Consider the following 17947-nt stretch of genomic DNA (forward strand, 5'->3'; position numbering starts at 1 on the left):
AAACCATGTAAAAACTTAGTTACTTACCTCAAAGCATCTCCGTTGAAGTCGAAAGAAATCTTGTTCAAGGAAAACAAAAAGAAAGAAGATTTTTTACGAATGGCATCCGCTGCCGCGGCTGCCAAGTTTTTGGCGGGAAAAATATCGCACCATATTTGGAAATATCGTTAGCTCATTGCCATGACAACGACTTGTCATTGAAACAAAAACCGAAGAAAAGAAAAAGATAGCTCAAGCGTACAAGTCATTCACTGTTTATGAATGCAACATCAAGCTGAGAGGTTTTAAAATAGAATAAAGAAAACCTGCAAAGAAAACTACTGATGCATTAATAAATTCAAAAAGGCTTCCCTGTTTGTGGTTGCACTCAACACAATCTCGTACCCGGATCTTTTTGTAAACGTTTTTGACCCTGGAGTCAATGTTTGCCACCATATGTAATTTACAGAATCGTAAAGTAATAAAGGAAAGTGGCGAGGAAGCCCTAAGAAACCATGAGTCATGTCATCATTAGTTGATAAATTTTGATCATCCAGGTGAGTGTAGTCCTGAGAACATTGAGAAGGACTGTTTGAGGTAACATTCACTGATGTTTTGACAACCTGGGCCCGGTTGTTCGAAAGCAGATTTAAAGCTAATCCACGATTAATTATAAAAGTTAACCGAGGTTTTCAGCTCACTCGTTAAAAATGTTGTTAAGATCTAACGTATAAGCTAATAGTAAAGAAAAGTCAAAGTCAAAACGGAGGGGCAAAAATCTTTTTGAAAAATCTCTATTGTTTAGTAGTTAAACTCGAATCAAAGTTCTCGTTAATCCAGGATTAGCTTAATCGGGCTTTGAACAACTGGGCCCTGAGTGAAAGACATCATCCGAGTCAAAAGACCTGAGATACGAGATTAGTGGAAGGTATGGATATTAGAGAAGATCTGAATACGAGATTAGTTGAAGCACCGCCGAACTTGTGTCAATTCTTTAATCGTTCAGAAACTTTCGTGAAAACAAACTTGAGAATGAAATGGTTCGGTTAGCCGAGACGGTTGCTCGTTGCTCTTGGTCCAAAACAGCTACTATCGTTCAATACTAAAAAGACTGGTTTTTGTTTTTGTTTTTTTTTTTTTAGAATAAAGATGCAATTCTGCGTACTCTATCTGTTTTGTTTCCTATTTGGAACAACTCTTGCAAGACCCTCCAAGGTCCAGGAAGATGGAATAACATCGAGTGATGCAGACGATGTCTTCATAATGAGAAAGTCAGACCTAAAAAACGACTGGTGCAAAACACGCCCCTTCAAACAGACCATCAAAATCCCAGGCTGTTTACCAGTGCAAGTTATGAACAACTTTTGCTATGGCCAGTGTAACTCGCTCTACATTCCAAACCATGCTTCTCAGCAGCCATTGTTTGAATCCTGTACCAGCTGTTTGCCTCAGCGGTCGTTCATGAAAACTGTGACGCTACACTGTCCCTCTCTTCCGGTCAAGTTCCAAAAGCACAGATACTTGCACAGCAAGAAGTGTCGTTGCACTTCGGTCCAGCGATGAACTAGCGAAGGTGAGACGAAGCCAGACGGAAGCTGACGAAGTTCAAAGTGTAAGATTGCCTGGACACAAATGAGACTTACGTCTGAAAATAAAGATTGGGAGTTGTGAGAGGAACACAAACAGCTTTGTTCGTTTTTTATCAAAACACAATTTCTTTCTCCTGGATCAGAATCAGACGTCATCAGCCCTATATCGTGACTAAAATGAGATCCTCGAACTATTATATACATAAGTTATTTTAAAGCATTTTGCTTTCGGTGTAAATATTTAAATACGGAAAATTTAAAAATATAGGTTTGTCTAATACTAATTAGTGGATATACTTTGTATAGTACAATCAGCACATATTTCGAGAAAAGTTTTTTTATTTTTTTGTCTCAAGATTTCCTTTACAAAACAATCTAACCTGTTTGTATCAAATAATATCATTGGGAACTGAATAATTTTTAATCAATGTTTTTAAAGAGAAGACAAACTTTGTAATTTATACAAAGCGAGCAAACAGAACAAGACAGAAATCAAATTAGATTGCATTATTAACTTAAATTTATGATAATATAGAGCGGTTTTCGTGTCGTTAAACCAAAACCGAAGCAATTACTCTGGCCAATCAAAACAGGCGCAAGCAGTGCAATGAACCAATCAGAATTCGAAGAAAATACATGTAACCGGCGCCAAGCGCGGGAAAACGCGTGCGAGTCTTGCTTCCATTGGAGCGTGAGTTTTGTTAACCAATCACAGACCGTAGTAAAACAAAAAGTATCCGTTCGACTATCGATTGAAAACCGCTCTATACTAAACCGAATATAAGTAAATAATAAAACCAAATATAAGCCCCTGGGGTAACATTTGTCCGTTCAAATGAATTTCTAACGTGTCAAAGACTGAGGCCTATTTTCGGGTGAGAATTTTAACCCTAACGGTCCAAGGACGTGTGTTGTTCACTAAAAATCGGAAGCACGTGTTTGCGTTTCAGATTTGGTGGGTTTATATTCGAAATTTTACGGTAATTCAGTAAGACAGATAAAACATATTCATGTTATTTATTTTTTTCAGCTGTTTTGTATAATAATATAATGTATTACAATAAAAACATGTCATTTACAGTTAATCAATACTTAACTTAGTTCAGTCGTTTGCAAGGCCTGTTTAAACTCATATACAAATGACTCACAAAGACCGCTACGGTTTAACAAAATACAAATCCCACACTTTCTGTAACAATCGGCACACAACGCAAAGATCAAATGTTTGATTATGAACATCGTTGACAAAATCTTCATCTCCATTTCTACCTCGGCTGATACCTTAACAGTAAAAAATCCACAAAGAACTTTAAGGGCTCTTTCCAAATGGCCAAAACTGACCACCCTGGCCAATCAGTTTGAATGCGACATCTTGAAGAGTATAAGCACTTAAAATGCACATTCTAGAAATGGTTTGCGCCATTTTGAAGGAGCTCGAAGGACTAGCACCGAGACGTTCTCGAAAATGATTTATTTAGTCTGCGGAATAATCAGTCTGCCCAACTAGTTCTTCCAAACGGAAAGCTCCCTTAGCTCCTTTATTTTGGATCCAAACCTCAAAATCGACATTGTCCGTCAGTGGGGTATTCCAGTGTGACACAAAAAGGATAAACTTTAACATAACGTCAGCGAGAACAAGTGCTTTTTACTTTACTTTTATTTATGATTTCAGGCCTGATAATTATTATACCAGTTATAAAACTGAATTCTATACCCTCATGGAGAGTTATTACAATTATAGTTTTCTGCAAATTTTGCCGGCGTTTGCATGTCTAGCGAGCAAAAATTAGACAAAATTATAGCTGTAAAAAAAAAGAGACTATGATCTAGCTAGAAAACATAATTGCGACACGATAAATATTTCGATTACACTCCCACATTCCGCCTTAACTACACGTGTTCTGCACGTGGCCTTGTCAAAACCATCTCCCTCGTGTTCACATTGGTGATTGGTAGAATCAGCCTAATACAAGCCACCTATTTGCTCAAATGAAATACAGGATTAAATGGGAGGCCTGGCGTAAATGGGCCACTACGGCTCTAAAAGAAAACCAAGCAATCAACACGGTCACACGTTAGATGCTTTTTGGCGCGTTCTTGGTTGATCCATCGGTGAAGTCACGATCAACGACAGCTGTCATGTCAGGTGACAGGAATGACTTTTGGACAAATGGCGTTCGGCCACGTCGAAGAACGTCCTGGAAATGCGAGAAAAAAAGTTGTTAATCAGAGTTTTATAAGGCACGACTCGGGGTTGTTGTTGTTGTTGATGTTTTTTTTTTTTTTTTGGGGGGGGGGGGGGGGGACCTCAGTTAGGTTCTACCTTTGACTCTCTAGATGAAATCCTAAAGTGTGACCATTGAAATGAAAGCTACTGAGCAGTACTTTCTTGAGATGCTGTTTATTATGCTGTACAAGATGGCTCTAACTTTTGACTCTGTGGATGAAATCCTGAAGTGTGAGCATTCAAACGAAAGCTACTGAGCAGTACTTTTATTGTGGTGCTGTTTTTTATGCTGTACAAGGTGGTTCTAACTTTTGACTCTCTGGATGAAATCCTAAAGTGTGACCATTCAAATGAAAGCTACTGAGCAGTACTTTCCTGTGGTGCTGTTCATTTTGCTGTAAGAGGTGGTTCTAAGTTTTGTATCACGGGATGAAATCCTGAAGTGCAAGCCACATGAAATTCTACTGAACCATAAGCAGATGACAGTGCAAAGGCAGAACTTTCTTGCTTGGTTATTTGACCCTTTTCTCCGGTGGACTCTCAAGTATAGCGAACATCGCAAAATTGGAAGGCGAAGCAGTAATAAGTATAACCCTATGCAAACAGCAGCGGCTTGCTTTCTTACAGTGTAGCATGTTTTTCAATACCTAACAAGATGAATGAAAGGAGTAGTTCTACTTACATTGCTAGCACCTGGACCAATGTAACCACCTGAATATGTGCGTGCCATCCCATAATCCAACGGGTACCTCGCGGGGTAGGTATCGTAGTAGGGCTGGTTCATGAGTTGTGCACGTGGAAGGTCACGTGGTTCACCATAGCCACCCTCTCCTGCAAGGGCCTAGAATTGAAAGAGTTAAAAAATGATTTCGTTTCCAAAACAAAAACAAAAAAAAAAACAACGTTGCGACAAGTTTACTGAAATGAACGTTATCGTTCACCTCCGAGTCTCACAAGGTTAAATTGATCTCGCGACGTGATCAACAACGATGAAATGCTTGTCTTTTACTGAAACAAATTCTCCTAAGTACTATCATAAGAAATTTACAGCGAACAGTAAAGAGGGAGGCATGTGGATATTGGAGCTTAAAGAATTATAGTTTTCATTGGATGTCTAATTTTCTTGAGAACGATATATTATTCACTAAGTAACAAGGCATACTCGAAAAAAAAAAAAAAATCGAGTGCTCCTATCAGGAGTCGAACCTAAGACCTTCCGATTACTAGTTCGGATGCTCTACCACTAGGGTTATTAGTTTAGTTATGAGGTGTTTCGATCTATCGTACAGGCACTTGACAATACCGCGTTTTACAGATTGCGGGTGGTGTGAATCATACGCTAGGTATTGGTCAGTGTAGATAGATAGATAGATAGTTTAATAATCAATACATGGCAGCCCGAAGGCTGAATTGCGAATTTTCATGTGTGTAGGCTTTCTGTAAACACTGGTAGAGAGGTAGCCATCCGAATCTCATAACTAACCTCATAACTAAACCATCAGTTATCTCGCAAGAAAAGAAACACCTCTCATCGGTTCTTGTTTCTAACGGTTATCCGTTTTCGTTTGTGAAAAACATTACGAAAACAAAGAAACAAACAGCCACAAAAGAACCAGCGCCTGAAATTAAATCTACTGCGGTGCTACCATACGTCAAAGGGTTATCAGAGGTTCTTCGCCGTTGCCTACAACAGCAAGGCATACGGACAGTTTTCAGATCTGACACAACACTTAGATCTCACCTAGTGCGACCTAAGGACACTGTCGACCCTGCAAAACAAGACGGAGTAGTCTACAAGATTCCCTGTGAGTGTGGCAAGATCTATATTGGAGAGACGGGAAGATCTATGCATGAAAGGATTAAGGAACACGATAGAGACATACGGCTTGCTCGAACCCAATCCTCCGCCGTTTCAGAACACAGCAATGCGACGGGCCACTATCCGCTCTGGGATGAGGTTAAGTTTATTGACCGAGACCCACATTGGTACACCCGTAGGGTTAAAGAGGCCATTCACATAAGACTTCACCCTGACAACATCAATAGGGATGGATAATGGAACTGAAATTCCGGGAGCGTGGATGCCCACGATCAAACAACACAGGAGCCGATCGGTACCAAGGCGGACGGCCGAGGGAACAATTTCTAGTCTGAACGACGAGGATCGAAATCCTCCAATCAACAACAGCCTAAGAGAGGATCGAAACGCACCAATCAACACAAACCAAGGTGCTACTTATACTGTCACGTCGACACCATCGCCTGATGAAGACCAGCAGTATAGCGGTCGAAACGTCGCGATCCACATCTTTGTGACTCAATCGTGAGACAAACGATTAACTCATCTATCAAACTGTGCTTTGTTATCAATTTCTTGAATAATGAAACAATTATCCTGCTCAATCTTGCGGAATATCGCCTGATTTCAGCCCACTCAGCCTACGGCTTCGTCGGCGAAGTATCATGCGATATTCCGCGCGATTTTGCAGGAAAATTGTTAAATTTTCTCTCGACAGAAACACACTATTGTTTAAGAATTTACCTGTTTAAGCTGTCGCTGGAGACCAGCAACAGTTGCCTGGGATTCCTGTAGTTCTCTCTCTAGGCGTTCTTTCTGTGTGTTCAAATGTTCCCTCTCGGATCTCTCTTTCTTGAAATCATCTTCATAAACTTTTAACTGTGGACAGAAAGAACGTTCGTTAATTGACGTGTAATAAGAAGGAAACTATCATATTTGTTGAGAAAATATTAACTTAAAGGAAACCTCCACTCTTGAAATAAATTAACGTTAAATTGTTGAAAATACTACAGTCGAGCCTCCCAAAAACGGACACCCTTGCGGCCAAAAAAATGCCAGCTTAAGAGAGGTGTCTGTTAGCGGAGGTTCGACTCACTGTATCTTATTTAAAATTATAGAGCAAAGACAAATATCGAGCCTGACTCGCCGATTTTTCTTTTAATAATTATTTTAGCCCTATACCCCACTTCGGATCCTGTTCACAGGCTAAAAAACTTCCACTTGCTGGCAACTGTATGACATCAAAAATCCGAAATGGCGGCGCGCGGGAAATTTAAAAGCGAAAAAATGCGCTAATTATATCTAATGTTTAGCACACTTGTATGATATTTCTACGTTTTAAACTATAATTTAGAATTTAGACATTATTTCCGACAATTTAACTCTAATTTGTTGTCAGAGTGAAGGTTCCCTTTAAAACAAACAGCACATTAACGAACAGGTTTAAAGGTTGTTTAAACTAAACACTCAACTATACCTGTGCCCTCAAGAGCTCTATTTCCTCGTGTGGTCGCAAGTTGTAACTTTGCATCTGTCCATAGTGTGCCTGACTGATTCGCTGAGAAAGGCGCTGATTTTCGGCTTCAAGGCTGAAGAAAAGAAACGAAAAGATCAGTTACTTAACGTACAGTAGATCTTTTTTCTCAAAAAAACTGCTCACATCTTCGACCTAAGTCCAGTTGCTTTGCCATATTAAGTGTTTCCCGACCTCGTCCCCCAATTCGCTCTGACGAAGGGCTAACGCTCGAAACTTCAGCACTCAAATCTCTTTACGGTGGACAAACTCAGTTGATAAAACCAAATAATTGTTTCTACTTCCCACCGACGCAGCACCACAGTTTCTTAAGAAACTAAACCCCTTATCTAGCTCATATTTCGCGGCGGCCCAACAGTGACCAGCCTCCAATTTCTCACTACGATATCACTTCTTGATCAAACACATAGGTGATGAGAGTGACTTGAATGATCACCAAAGAAAAAATGCCTTGACGTTTAAACAAATTCTCCTAACTAGTACCACAAGAATGGTATGGAGAACAGTGAAGGGAATCTGCCTGTTGACATAAGGGATGAAAAGTTTAAGATGATTTGTGGCAAGCCTGCGTCCTTCACAAAATTTTGATTGGTGGCTACTAAATCAGATTTGACGACTGAAATATGTAACCTTTCATTCACGTTCCACACCACATCAAATGGCAAATCAGGGCCTTTACCGCCTTCGAGAATAAGGTATCAAGACAACAAGCTGAGAGGACTTTTGTTCCTTGTGTCACAAGGGAAGCTAAACCTCTGGGCTGATCCATTCCAGGCCCCAGCTGTTCAAAGAGCGGATAACTTTATCCACTGGATAGGTCGCTACCCGGAAGATAAAATGTGTGCAAGATTTTCCCGATAGCCCTATGGGATTGTGTGGAAAACTTGCCAAGAGCGTTAGTTGGGGGTACATTTGCTCCGCTGGATAGCGACTTATCCAGTGGATAAAGTTATCCGCTCTTTGAACAACTGTCGCCAGATGGCTACTACGCCTAGGCTCTGTCACCCCCACAGTAGCCAATTTTTGATGTTCAGGGGCATCCAGAGATAGTAACTTACCGCTGAGCAACGCTCTCGAGGTCTTTATACCTTGTTCCCATTGACGCCACTTCCTGCACGAGGTTTTCTATTTGCTCCTCTTGTTTTCTCTTGATTCTTACCAAGTTCCGGTTTTCGATCTGCAAAGCATTCACATCCGGTGCTCCCCACTCGGGTGCTCTTGGGCCATTTGTAAAGGGAGCAGCAGGGAGGGTTGGGGAGCTATGACCGTTCATTGAAAATCCTTGTGGGGGTGGAGGAGTGGGGAAACTTTCTTGTGAATGAAATGAACTTCCTTCGCTAGAAGGAGCTGAGTTGAAGGCTTGCGGTGGTTGGAGCTCGTGAAATGGTTTATCAGAGGTAGAAAGGTTTTCGTCCGGAGGAGCTTGACTTTCCGGCTGAGAATTCGAAGTGAACCAAAGTTGCTCTGGAGTCTGAAAATATAAGAACAAAATACGCTATCAATAAAGGAAAAAGGCGTAAATATGTGCAAGTTATAGCAGAGATCATAGTTGTGTGATGGCCGAGCTTTTGAAATATGAGTCGACACAAAAATACATCTCCTTGCTTTGGAAAGAACCTCACGCATGGGAACACCCCGTACGCGCGTGTATAGATATCATACGCGCGCGCGTGGCACCAACAGAGCTCCGTATCGCACAGTACCCCAAAGTATTCGTAGGGTGACAGCCAAGGACAGCTGTTTCGCTCTTGATTGGACCATCAGCATGGCATAGCCTCAGGCAGTGAGCAAGACACCAAAGCCACCAGATTCCACTGCCCTTTCCTCCAGAAACTGAGGACCCGACAATGCGTACGGAAATGCGCAAACTACTCAAGTGAAGTTGAAAGCGATTTCATTGTTGTTCTCGGATAGCCATGGCCGCGAATCACATGCAGCGTATAATTTCACCTGTTGAAAACTCGGGTTTGCAAACAGCAGTAAATTGAACGACTGTTGTGTGTCAAGAATTCGGTATTACATCTCTTTCTTCTCCTAATTTACCGGCGTAGCGCGCTTTGGATTCAGCGAAAGGCGAGGCTTCGTCGTGAGAAAAGCGGAACCCCTCCACGTTTCATGATCGTTTTGCATAATTTTCACATTTCCGTTTAAGTGTAACATCTGAGCATAAGATAACGGCTGCCCGCAGTCAGGTCTAACTCGGCGTGAAACCATAAGGAAATGTTTAAAGGCCCTGTTATACTGGACGATTTTTCTTGCGACTTGTCTCGCAATTTCGTTGCGCCGTTGCGACACAAGTTGCACGAATCGTTGCCTAATGTAACATGCCCTGGATTGAACATGCCTCGCAACGTTTTTGTTGCAGTCACCGTTGCACGAAGTAGAACCGACTTCTACTTTTCGCAACGATTGCGGAAAAAAAATTGCGAGACATGTTCGTTTCAGGGCATGTCACACTAGGCAACGATTCGTGCAACTTGTGTCGGAACAAAATTGCGAGACAAGTTGCAAGAAAAATTGCCTAGTGTATAAACAGCGCCTTAATAAGGCTACATTACTAACTTTGATAGCTACGGATGATGACAACTAACCATCCACATATGCATATATCTGAACAGAAGTCACATCCTGCTAAAACTTATGCTCGCCTACGCGCAATGTTTCAAGTGCTTTAACCTGCATTTCAGCGTGTCTCAGAAACGTGCGGTGATCCACGAAATGTTAAAGTCGCTTGAACGCAGCTAAAAATACTCTTAAACGACTACTCATTGAAACAATATATCTTTAAAAAACACATTAAACGAACCTGAACCAATCTTTTGTTCTATTATTCCTTAAACGTCACTACCAAGTTATTAACTTCTCGAGGCAGGCGTTATTCAGGCCAAACCATTAAGCTTATGAAAACACACACCTTTTTCTGGCCCTAAATCACAAAATCTTTGTCTAGCTACAATTTCGTTTTTACTGGTTTTACCCAAGAGCAAAAACAACACTTGGTCCTAATAAGTATTACAAATATAAATAATGGAAAGGTTGTTGAAAATGTATGCAAAACGTAGTGGCAAGATAAGAGGGTTAACTTCCGCTGCTGCGTTGGTGGGGACTGGAAACGTAATATTTAGTTTTATCAACAGTTGATAAGGTAATTTGACCATGGTAAAGAGATTCGAATGCTGACAGACGTGTCGAGCTTTAGTGAATCTCTTTACGGAGGTCAAATTACCTTATAAGATAAAACCAAACTTTCGTAATGGAAAGGTACTTCCTTGAACGTAGATTGCGAGAAGAATTTTAACCATAGACGATAAGATTTGAGGTCCAGCCCCGAGCATAGCTCCACAACGTTACTCCGATATCAACATGTGTCTTCTCCTCACTGTCTGTCATATATTTCTTACGGTTCTAGGTGGGAGAATTTGTTTAAACATCAGGATTTGGTGATCATTTTCTTTACACTCATATCCGCCTTGTTTAATTGGTCAAGAATTTATATTGTAAGGAGAGTTTAGAAGCTGGTTACTTTTGGGACTAAGGCAAAGGACAATTTTATTTGAGTCAATATTTCAACTTGTAGCGCGGCTAGTCTTCTTCAGGGCCAGAGTTCCAGTGAGAGAAAATAACGGCTCTAAATATTTAAATTTGAATGTAAACATAAGTTTAATTTAATATCTATTAATTTAATTTAATATTCATTTTTTTGTAACTAGTTAATACCTGTGTATTAGGAGCGGAGAAACAAATTAATGAAATGAAATAAACATAAGTTGTTAATGGTCAAATTTACATTTTTCGAGTCGTTATTCTCTTTAATTGGAACTCTGTCCCTGAACAAGACTAGCAGCGCTAGTAGTTGAAACATTGCCCTTTGCAATAAATTTGGTTTATTAAAGCAATCACATATTTCTCGAAGACTAAATCACCAGAAAAAGAACCTGGAGGAGGCAAAGACGGACTATTAAAAACGACTTGTCTTGAGTCCTGGTTTCTCGAATTTCTCACTAAAGTATTGTATTGTATTAAACCGGCCTAAACGCTAAAATCGATGCTTTGATAGGTTTCAGTCAGTTGATTAAAATCAGTGCTTAAATGAAAATATAAATTCACTTATTTTCGTTTCGTTTGGAAAGCTATTCACACGGGAAACGGAAAGTATAGATAAAATTAGCGGGTTACTTCACTCAAGATAAAGGAACAGTGTACATGTTGTCAAGTGGGTTTAACATGACACCCACCACAACAAAAGACACTAACGAGCTAGCGACCAACCGGTGGTTAATTGAAAATATGAATTTGCTTCTTTTCGTTTCGGTTGGTAAGCCATTTTCACGAGAAACGGAAAGTATACCTATAATCAGCGAGTTGTTTCACTCAAGATTAAGTAACAGTGTTTCCAACATTGGTGCTCGATGACGCCGCGACAAGGTCAAGCCAACTTAACATATATTATATACATCCATAGCAAAAGACAGCAACAAGAGGGTGGCCAAACTATAACTGAATATTAAATAACAGCTCTGGCTAATGAAATCTGGCCGGCTAGTCACAAATAGCTGTAGGGGAGCCAGAACAATAAAATTTGTGTTTAACCCGGCTAAACTGACACCACCATTATATCGGAAATTCAAGTCGAATTTTCGAATAGGAATTCAAATTCAGGGAACACAAAATTCCTAGCCCCGAAAACATCGATATAGGAAAGCAAAACAAACTGAACTAACCGTGACGAAAAAAAAATTTAACGTAGTTACCTAAATATCCTTGCCACACAGAACAGCCTCTAACATTCCTTGGAGTTTTCTAAAATATCACTTCTTTTTACATGTAGTTAGTTAAATACTCTTTTGTTGAGGATGTGATTAATACAGCAGCTTAGAGCTATCATTTCACCAAATTTAGCAGCTTTCAGTTTGCTAGGGAAATTAGACGAGGGAATTTTATATGCAAATTGACGACGCGGAAGTAATATACTGTTGTTATTCTAACAAGATTATAATAAACAGGACGAAAGTATTGTTCATTGAACCAATCAAAAATATTGAGCTTAATTTAAAAAGCTTGAGAATAGGGCCATAAAAGGGAATCTTTTACTTTTCGCTGCTTTTGTAACATTCCGAAACTGAGCGCAAGGTTGTTCCAGAGGCGTTTATGGGGAAATAATTAGGGAACTTAAGAAATGACGACGGCGAAGGCAACGAGAACGCCACAAAACAACAGGTTTAAGTAGGAAAAACAATCGCTCTGCACTTGCGTTTTAAATTTTTGTACATTTTTTGCCGTCCTCTGCAAAACAACAACGTGAAATGGCCAAATTCAAAGCTATGTGGAGAACGTGAAGACAAGACCGTAATGTTTTCATTTTCTTTCTTAATTTGAACGGCGTTCCTACCAATTACGTTCCTGGATTGTTCGGCAACATTGAACAATTTGAACGAGTTGGAATAACCGCGACGTTGTTGAAACAGCGTGGAACTATATTTTGAAGTGACGTATTCGTTGGCGTTGCCGTCTCGCTGCTTTAGTTCCTTTAATAAAGCCCGGAAGTGCTTGGCGTCACTGGATACAAACATCTTCTGTGTTATGAATAGCTTTTGTCTAATTAAATTAGGTGGATTCCCCTTTTAATAATCAAAGTTTTAAAAACAAACAATTTGGTCAGCCTTCAATCTGAATGCTCTCATTAAAATAAATGCAAAATAAGCTCTTTGGTCGGCAGCGTATAATCGGAGGAAAATTTACATCCTCTGAAAGACTGTTTTTCGCCAATTGGACAATACGTTTGTAATGATGTGGAATCAAGGGATAGCGACCGAAGCAATCCAATGGAGTCTTTAGTGACTTATTTCCGTATAAACGCAAGTGATCTCGGAATGCAGAGTTAGGCCAACGATTTAGCGACCGTCAGCGATGTTATATAAGAAAGATAAGAGACAGTCCTTGTTTGTTTATATTCGAACAACACAGATGAAAACTACAGGTCACTAAGCTATTTTCAAACTTCCGCGTTCCAATCAAATGCCCTAAGCTAACGCTGTAGATCAGTTGACAGATTGACCTCGAAATGCAATGGTGCTACCACTTTTAATAAATTCATGTGCTTTCGTAGAGATACACCAACCAAGACAGCTACCTAGAAGACTGCCAGTAGTCCCTTTCTTGATAGTCGACTCGGCGAGACTGGAACGAGCAAAAAAAAGGAGGAGAGACTGGGTAATAGGTAGGCCTCTTCCCCAGCTTCTCCTCGGCTAGTTTGCTCCTATTACAACGAAACCAACCGTCGGCGGAATTTGATGACATAATAGATCTTAGGAAAATATTTTAGTGACGTGGGCGTAGTAGACAAAACAGACAAACAACAACACTGAACAAAGGCGATAAGAACAAAATGGTTTAGTTCCGGTGATACTAGAAACTAAAAGGTCGGGAGCCATGCTTGTTGGCATGGTAACACCAGGTTAGCAACAAAACAAGGAAAATTCTTTTCTGAGAAATAACCGTAACTTGTTCAAAAATAGTTTAAGGAAATCCAGATTTGCTTTAGCCCAAAAGGAGGAATTTCATTCATTTAATTTGGCGAAAAAGCTTAGTTCTAATTTAAAAGGTTGATGTTCATCAAGGTGATAACCAGGGAGTCATGTTATTCCTGCGAACATTTTCCATCTTCACCGGCGGAGAAATATGAGTAAGGAACTTGTGTGTTCCATTCTCTTCGCCTCTTTGCGTCTGTTGCACAATTCGGCACTCAAACTTTGCCTTGCCCGAAAAACACTTCAAGTAACGAAGGCTTAGGAACTCGGATTGGAAAACAGGAATGATGTTTGTAACTTACGTCAGTTCTCTCTGTCAGGCATCTGATGGTGTTAAGGCAAAAGATAAACTGTTTTAAAAATGCCCGTTCCCAATTAGTGTAGCTACTGTCAACGGTACAAATGTAACCCCAATTTCACAACGATCCGTTGTTTTTGCAGTTGAAAGAGAGGAGTGGTAAACAGTCCCTTTTAAAGGCAATGGGTAGAGAGGGTAAAGGAACTTATTATATTTAGCTTAGGAAGGAAGTTTTATGGGGATTTTCGACTTTTTAGGTGAAAATAGTAGGCAACAATATCTAACCTTATAAGTAAGTTAATTATGATCATCCGGGTGAGTGTAGTCCTGAGAAGGACTGTTTGTGGTGACTTTGACTGACGTTTCGACAACCTGAGCGAAGTCATCTATATCTAAGTTAAAACATCATTCTAGGGCACCAAGAGAAACAAATCAATGAATTCTTAAAGGAACAACTCATGTTCTATTCTAGCACATTTTGGAGACGAAAATGCCAGAGGCACCCAGCGTTCCTTTCTGTGCATATCTGTTATCAAATTTTTCCTTGTAATTTCAATGCTTATTCAACCCCTGAGGTCATAAGACTTAAGGAAATGATTACCCAAGATGAATTTTCTTGATATTTTACTAACTTCTCCCCACAACTTTAATAAGAAAAGTATGGGGACAAGATGGGAGAATTTGTTCTTTGATGCTAGGGGTTAAAGGGTTAATCGCCTCAGAAATTCAGATTTAGTTGTACAGGAAATCTATAGTTTCCTTCAACACAATGATGTCAGCTTAAAAGTTCGTAACACTAGGAAACTAATTCATTTCGTTTTTGAAGGGCCAATTATGTCGCTAAAAACGCGAAAAAAAGGTCAGCTAGTATTTTCGTATAGCCAACAACAGCTAGAAAATTCCATTTTCTAAAACCTTCTGCAACTAATTTCACAGCTAAAGCACCCGAACAGAACAGTCTGTATTAGCTTACAAAAAAGGTTTTTAGAAGGGCACAAAACGACCTGTGAACACAGAAGACAACATCTAAAGTATTTTGCTTAAATGTCTTCGCCGAGTGTCCGTCATGAGAGAACTTGAAAAAGTTAGCCTAACTTTTTTCAAGTTGCAATCCATTCCGACCCAGTCCATATGCATCTATGGCCAGAGGCACTTATAGACATTTTTAGCACACTGGGGTGATAATTTATAACAACACTGGACATTAATTTAGGTTTGTTTTAAATGCAAATATGTTGGAGTGTTTTTGAAATGACGCCAAGTCCCTGTGACAGTTATAAGCTATAGCGTGCTAAAGCAATGTGAACATGGAGTTGCTGAACCCGAAAGATTTAAATTAATGTGGACATTTTCATGTGAACACTGTTGTAAATGCAACAAAATATTCCTTATGACACTGGAAACCGAAAAATTCCTGTTTCCGTAAGCTCGGGGATACCCCTAACCACTGTGAATATCCGCTGTAGATTGAAGATTGACAGCTGTAGGCACACGGCGTCTTTGACTTCTCCAACAAAAACAAACCTAGAGTTCAAAGTTGTTTTCATCAGTCTTAAGCCAAAAATAACCCAAGTGAATATATTTTTATAACTTAACTATATTAGGTTATCAATTAATTTTACTACCAAATTTATTCAACTTAGAACGGCTGACACAGATAGATGCCCATATTTGCTACTCTTCGCCGGAAACGAAACGTTTCGCCGTTTTTTCGTCTAAAAAAACCCCTACAGGTTTGAACAAGTTAATTTGTCCGTACCCATTAGGAATTTCATCTCCTTCAGAAAACCTTTCCCTTTCTATAATCCTACTCGTGACAATCTCAGGTATTAAACGAAAGGACGCTTAAAAATCATATTTCCTTACAGCGAGGGGTTTTCCCCCTAATATCCATGCACCCAACAAATTTTAATACAAAACGTTTTTCCTCCACCGATGTTAAAAATCGAATAGCCTCGGTATTTTACGAAACAGCAAGATTAAAACAGCTGACCTTGCCGGCTAAGGAGGAAATTCCCTTTTGGTAAATTAAGAGATAACGGAGTTTTGATATTGAGTGCCAAGCGGTGACGAACTGTGTGGGCGTCGCATGAGTGAATTTTAATTTTGCGTACACCACAGAAAAAAAAATTATCATAGAGAAGAGTGCTTTTACGCACGGCTCTATGGCTACGAAAGTCACGTTTAAGAATTTTAGAGTTCCTCGGAAAAAACCACAGTCGTTTTCACTGCATCCTGTTTAAGTAAAAGGAAAAAGGACTTACCCTCAAGAAGTTGATTTTTTTAGCTCTTGCTTTGGCGTAATGAAACAACTGCAGTGTTCTGCAAACGTCCGGTCAATTGTAGCCCGTTTAAAGGTCTTCAAATGGAGCTTAGTCTCGTTGTCTAGACTGAACTAGGAGGATAGGCGCCTAGTCTTACAGTTGTTTCGACAAAATCCGGTTGATTTTGCAAGCTGTGATCAGGTTATATTTAAACCTGGCGTGGACCTCGCCCGATCCCCGGTTTTAGCCCAATGTATTTTCAGCCGTGATGCGAAAACTCACATGACAAGCGAGTTCAAATAAGTCCTTTACTTCAGCCTTTTGGAACGAGCTTTAAAAGGCTTTAGGCCCGCGTGGGAGTACCAACAAAGGAAAGCTTCGCAGTTTTTGAATTACAAACAGCTTCATCATTCACAAAGTATACGCCTCCGCTATCGAGAAATGGCGAGCTAGCAAAAAGCGGAAAAAAGAGAAACCGCCGAATGTCTCCTGCGACCTTTCCATCAGTGCAAAATTTGGTAAAGAAAAATAATAATAGTAAAAAAAAGTTTGACCCGCCAAACAACACTACCTTTTACTTTCTTGTTTACACATGATTGGTGAGTGTTTTGCATACTGATAAATTCAGTAGTGCACCCTTTTTGCCGAAGCTGTTCATGGTTCAACGCTCGCGAAGTAGGCGGGAAAAGTGCAAAGTCCGGTTTAAGTTCCATTTACACAAATTAATCCAAGTCTGACCTCGCCTGAATAAACTAGAACATAAACTATTAATTGTAGGATATTGTATTACCTCTTCCCTTGCCGCTCTTGTATCGGCCATAGCTTGCAGTCGCTTCTTTTGTTTCGACAAATGCTTGGCATCTTTCCGAGTCTCCTTAAGCTGCATTTTGAAGATTTCGCCATTGCTGAGCTCGCCCAAGTACTGGTTGTTTTCGTGAGAAAGTCGTTCGGCTTCCTTTCTTAGGTCATCTAGGTCCTTTAGCGATGAACTAGTCGGTTCCATTGACATTCGCCGTCGTGTTCAAACGCAACAGTGCTTGAAATGTAAATTGGTAGCTTCATCGATTTTTCAGCGACGGTGGACTCAAAAGGCGGTTCCCGTCGCTGAATGAGAAAGTGAAATGTTAAAACTATGACAAAAGGATAAGATCTTCCTTGTTTTCTAAGACCCGGTTTGCCTCAAACGACTTCCAAGAAAGCGAAGAGAAAAATGCTTCACTAAGCATGTACCAGCGCCATCTTGAATTCAAATTGCTCACAAATCCTTTCATGTTGTTGAATCAACACTACACGACACTCACAAACTCCCGAAGAGCAAACGGTACTATTAAGCCAACTGACACACATAACAAGAAACTTTCACAAACCTTCAATTCGAAGCAGTAAAGAACGGGTAATTCAAAGCGCGGAACGTCAGTGAGATCACAGTATAAAATTACGCTTATAATTGTCCTAGTTCATTATTAATCTGACGATAGTAGGGGATTCCCCGGATATTTTTAGTTTCCAATATACAATTACAAACAGTCGCGCGGGAAATTTGCTTAATAAGGGAACATTTTTGTTTGGGCTGTCAGCTTCTCTTTCCTGAAACAACGAATTTACCTTAACTTTTCATATTTTCCGCTAATTTGGCAGTAAAAAAAGGTAACTGACGGCGCGATTGATTTTCCACGGAAAGAAGTACTACAGTGTTCTTGTTTGCCTATGCCGTCTAGCAACGTCTTTGTC

The 17947-nt window shown here is 40.0% G+C and overlaps 1 protein-coding gene across 1 annotated transcript; it reads right to left on the reverse strand.

Annotated features, from left to right (window-relative positions):
* Positions 1 to 2571: 2571 nt before the first annotated feature.
* On the reverse strand, positions 2572 to 17664 carry LOC146481961 (uncharacterized). Its single transcript, XM_085108110.1, has 7 exons — positions 17584 to 17664; positions 17007 to 17320; positions 8186 to 8598; positions 7071 to 7182; positions 6338 to 6472; positions 4478 to 4636; positions 2572 to 3766 (listed from the first exon to the last, which is right to left on the reverse strand). The coding sequence occupies exons 2-7, from the start codon at positions 17223 to 17225 to the stop codon at positions 3644 to 3646; spliced, it is 1161 nt and encodes a 386-aa protein (XP_084964236.1). The 5' UTR covers positions 17226 to 17320; positions 17584 to 17664; the 3' UTR covers positions 2572 to 3643.
* Positions 17665 to 17947: the final 283 nt, after the last annotated feature.

This window comes from Pavona decussata, unplaced genomic scaffold (assembly GCF_977016875.1).
Source record: "Pavona decussata unplaced genomic scaffold, jaPavDecu1.1 SCAFFOLD_48, whole genome shotgun sequence".
NCBI lineage: Eukaryota > Metazoa > Cnidaria > Anthozoa > Scleractinia > Agariciidae > Pavona > Pavona decussata.

Excerpts from the sequence above, each read along its gene's own strand:
- LOC146481961 (XM_085108110.1), bottom strand. The coding sequence starts at position 17,225 with ATGTCAATGGAACCGACTAGTTCATCGCTAAAGGACCTAGATGACCTA. Across the intron at positions 8,599-17,006 it reads CAAGAGCGGCAAGGGAAGAG|ACTCCAGAGCAACTTTGGTT; the intron begins GTAATACAATAT and ends TTATATTTTCAG. Across the intron at positions 3,767-4,477 it reads TTGGTCCAGGTGCTAGCAAT|GACGTTCTTCGACGTGGCCG; the intron begins GTAAGTAGAACT and ends TCGCATTTCCAG.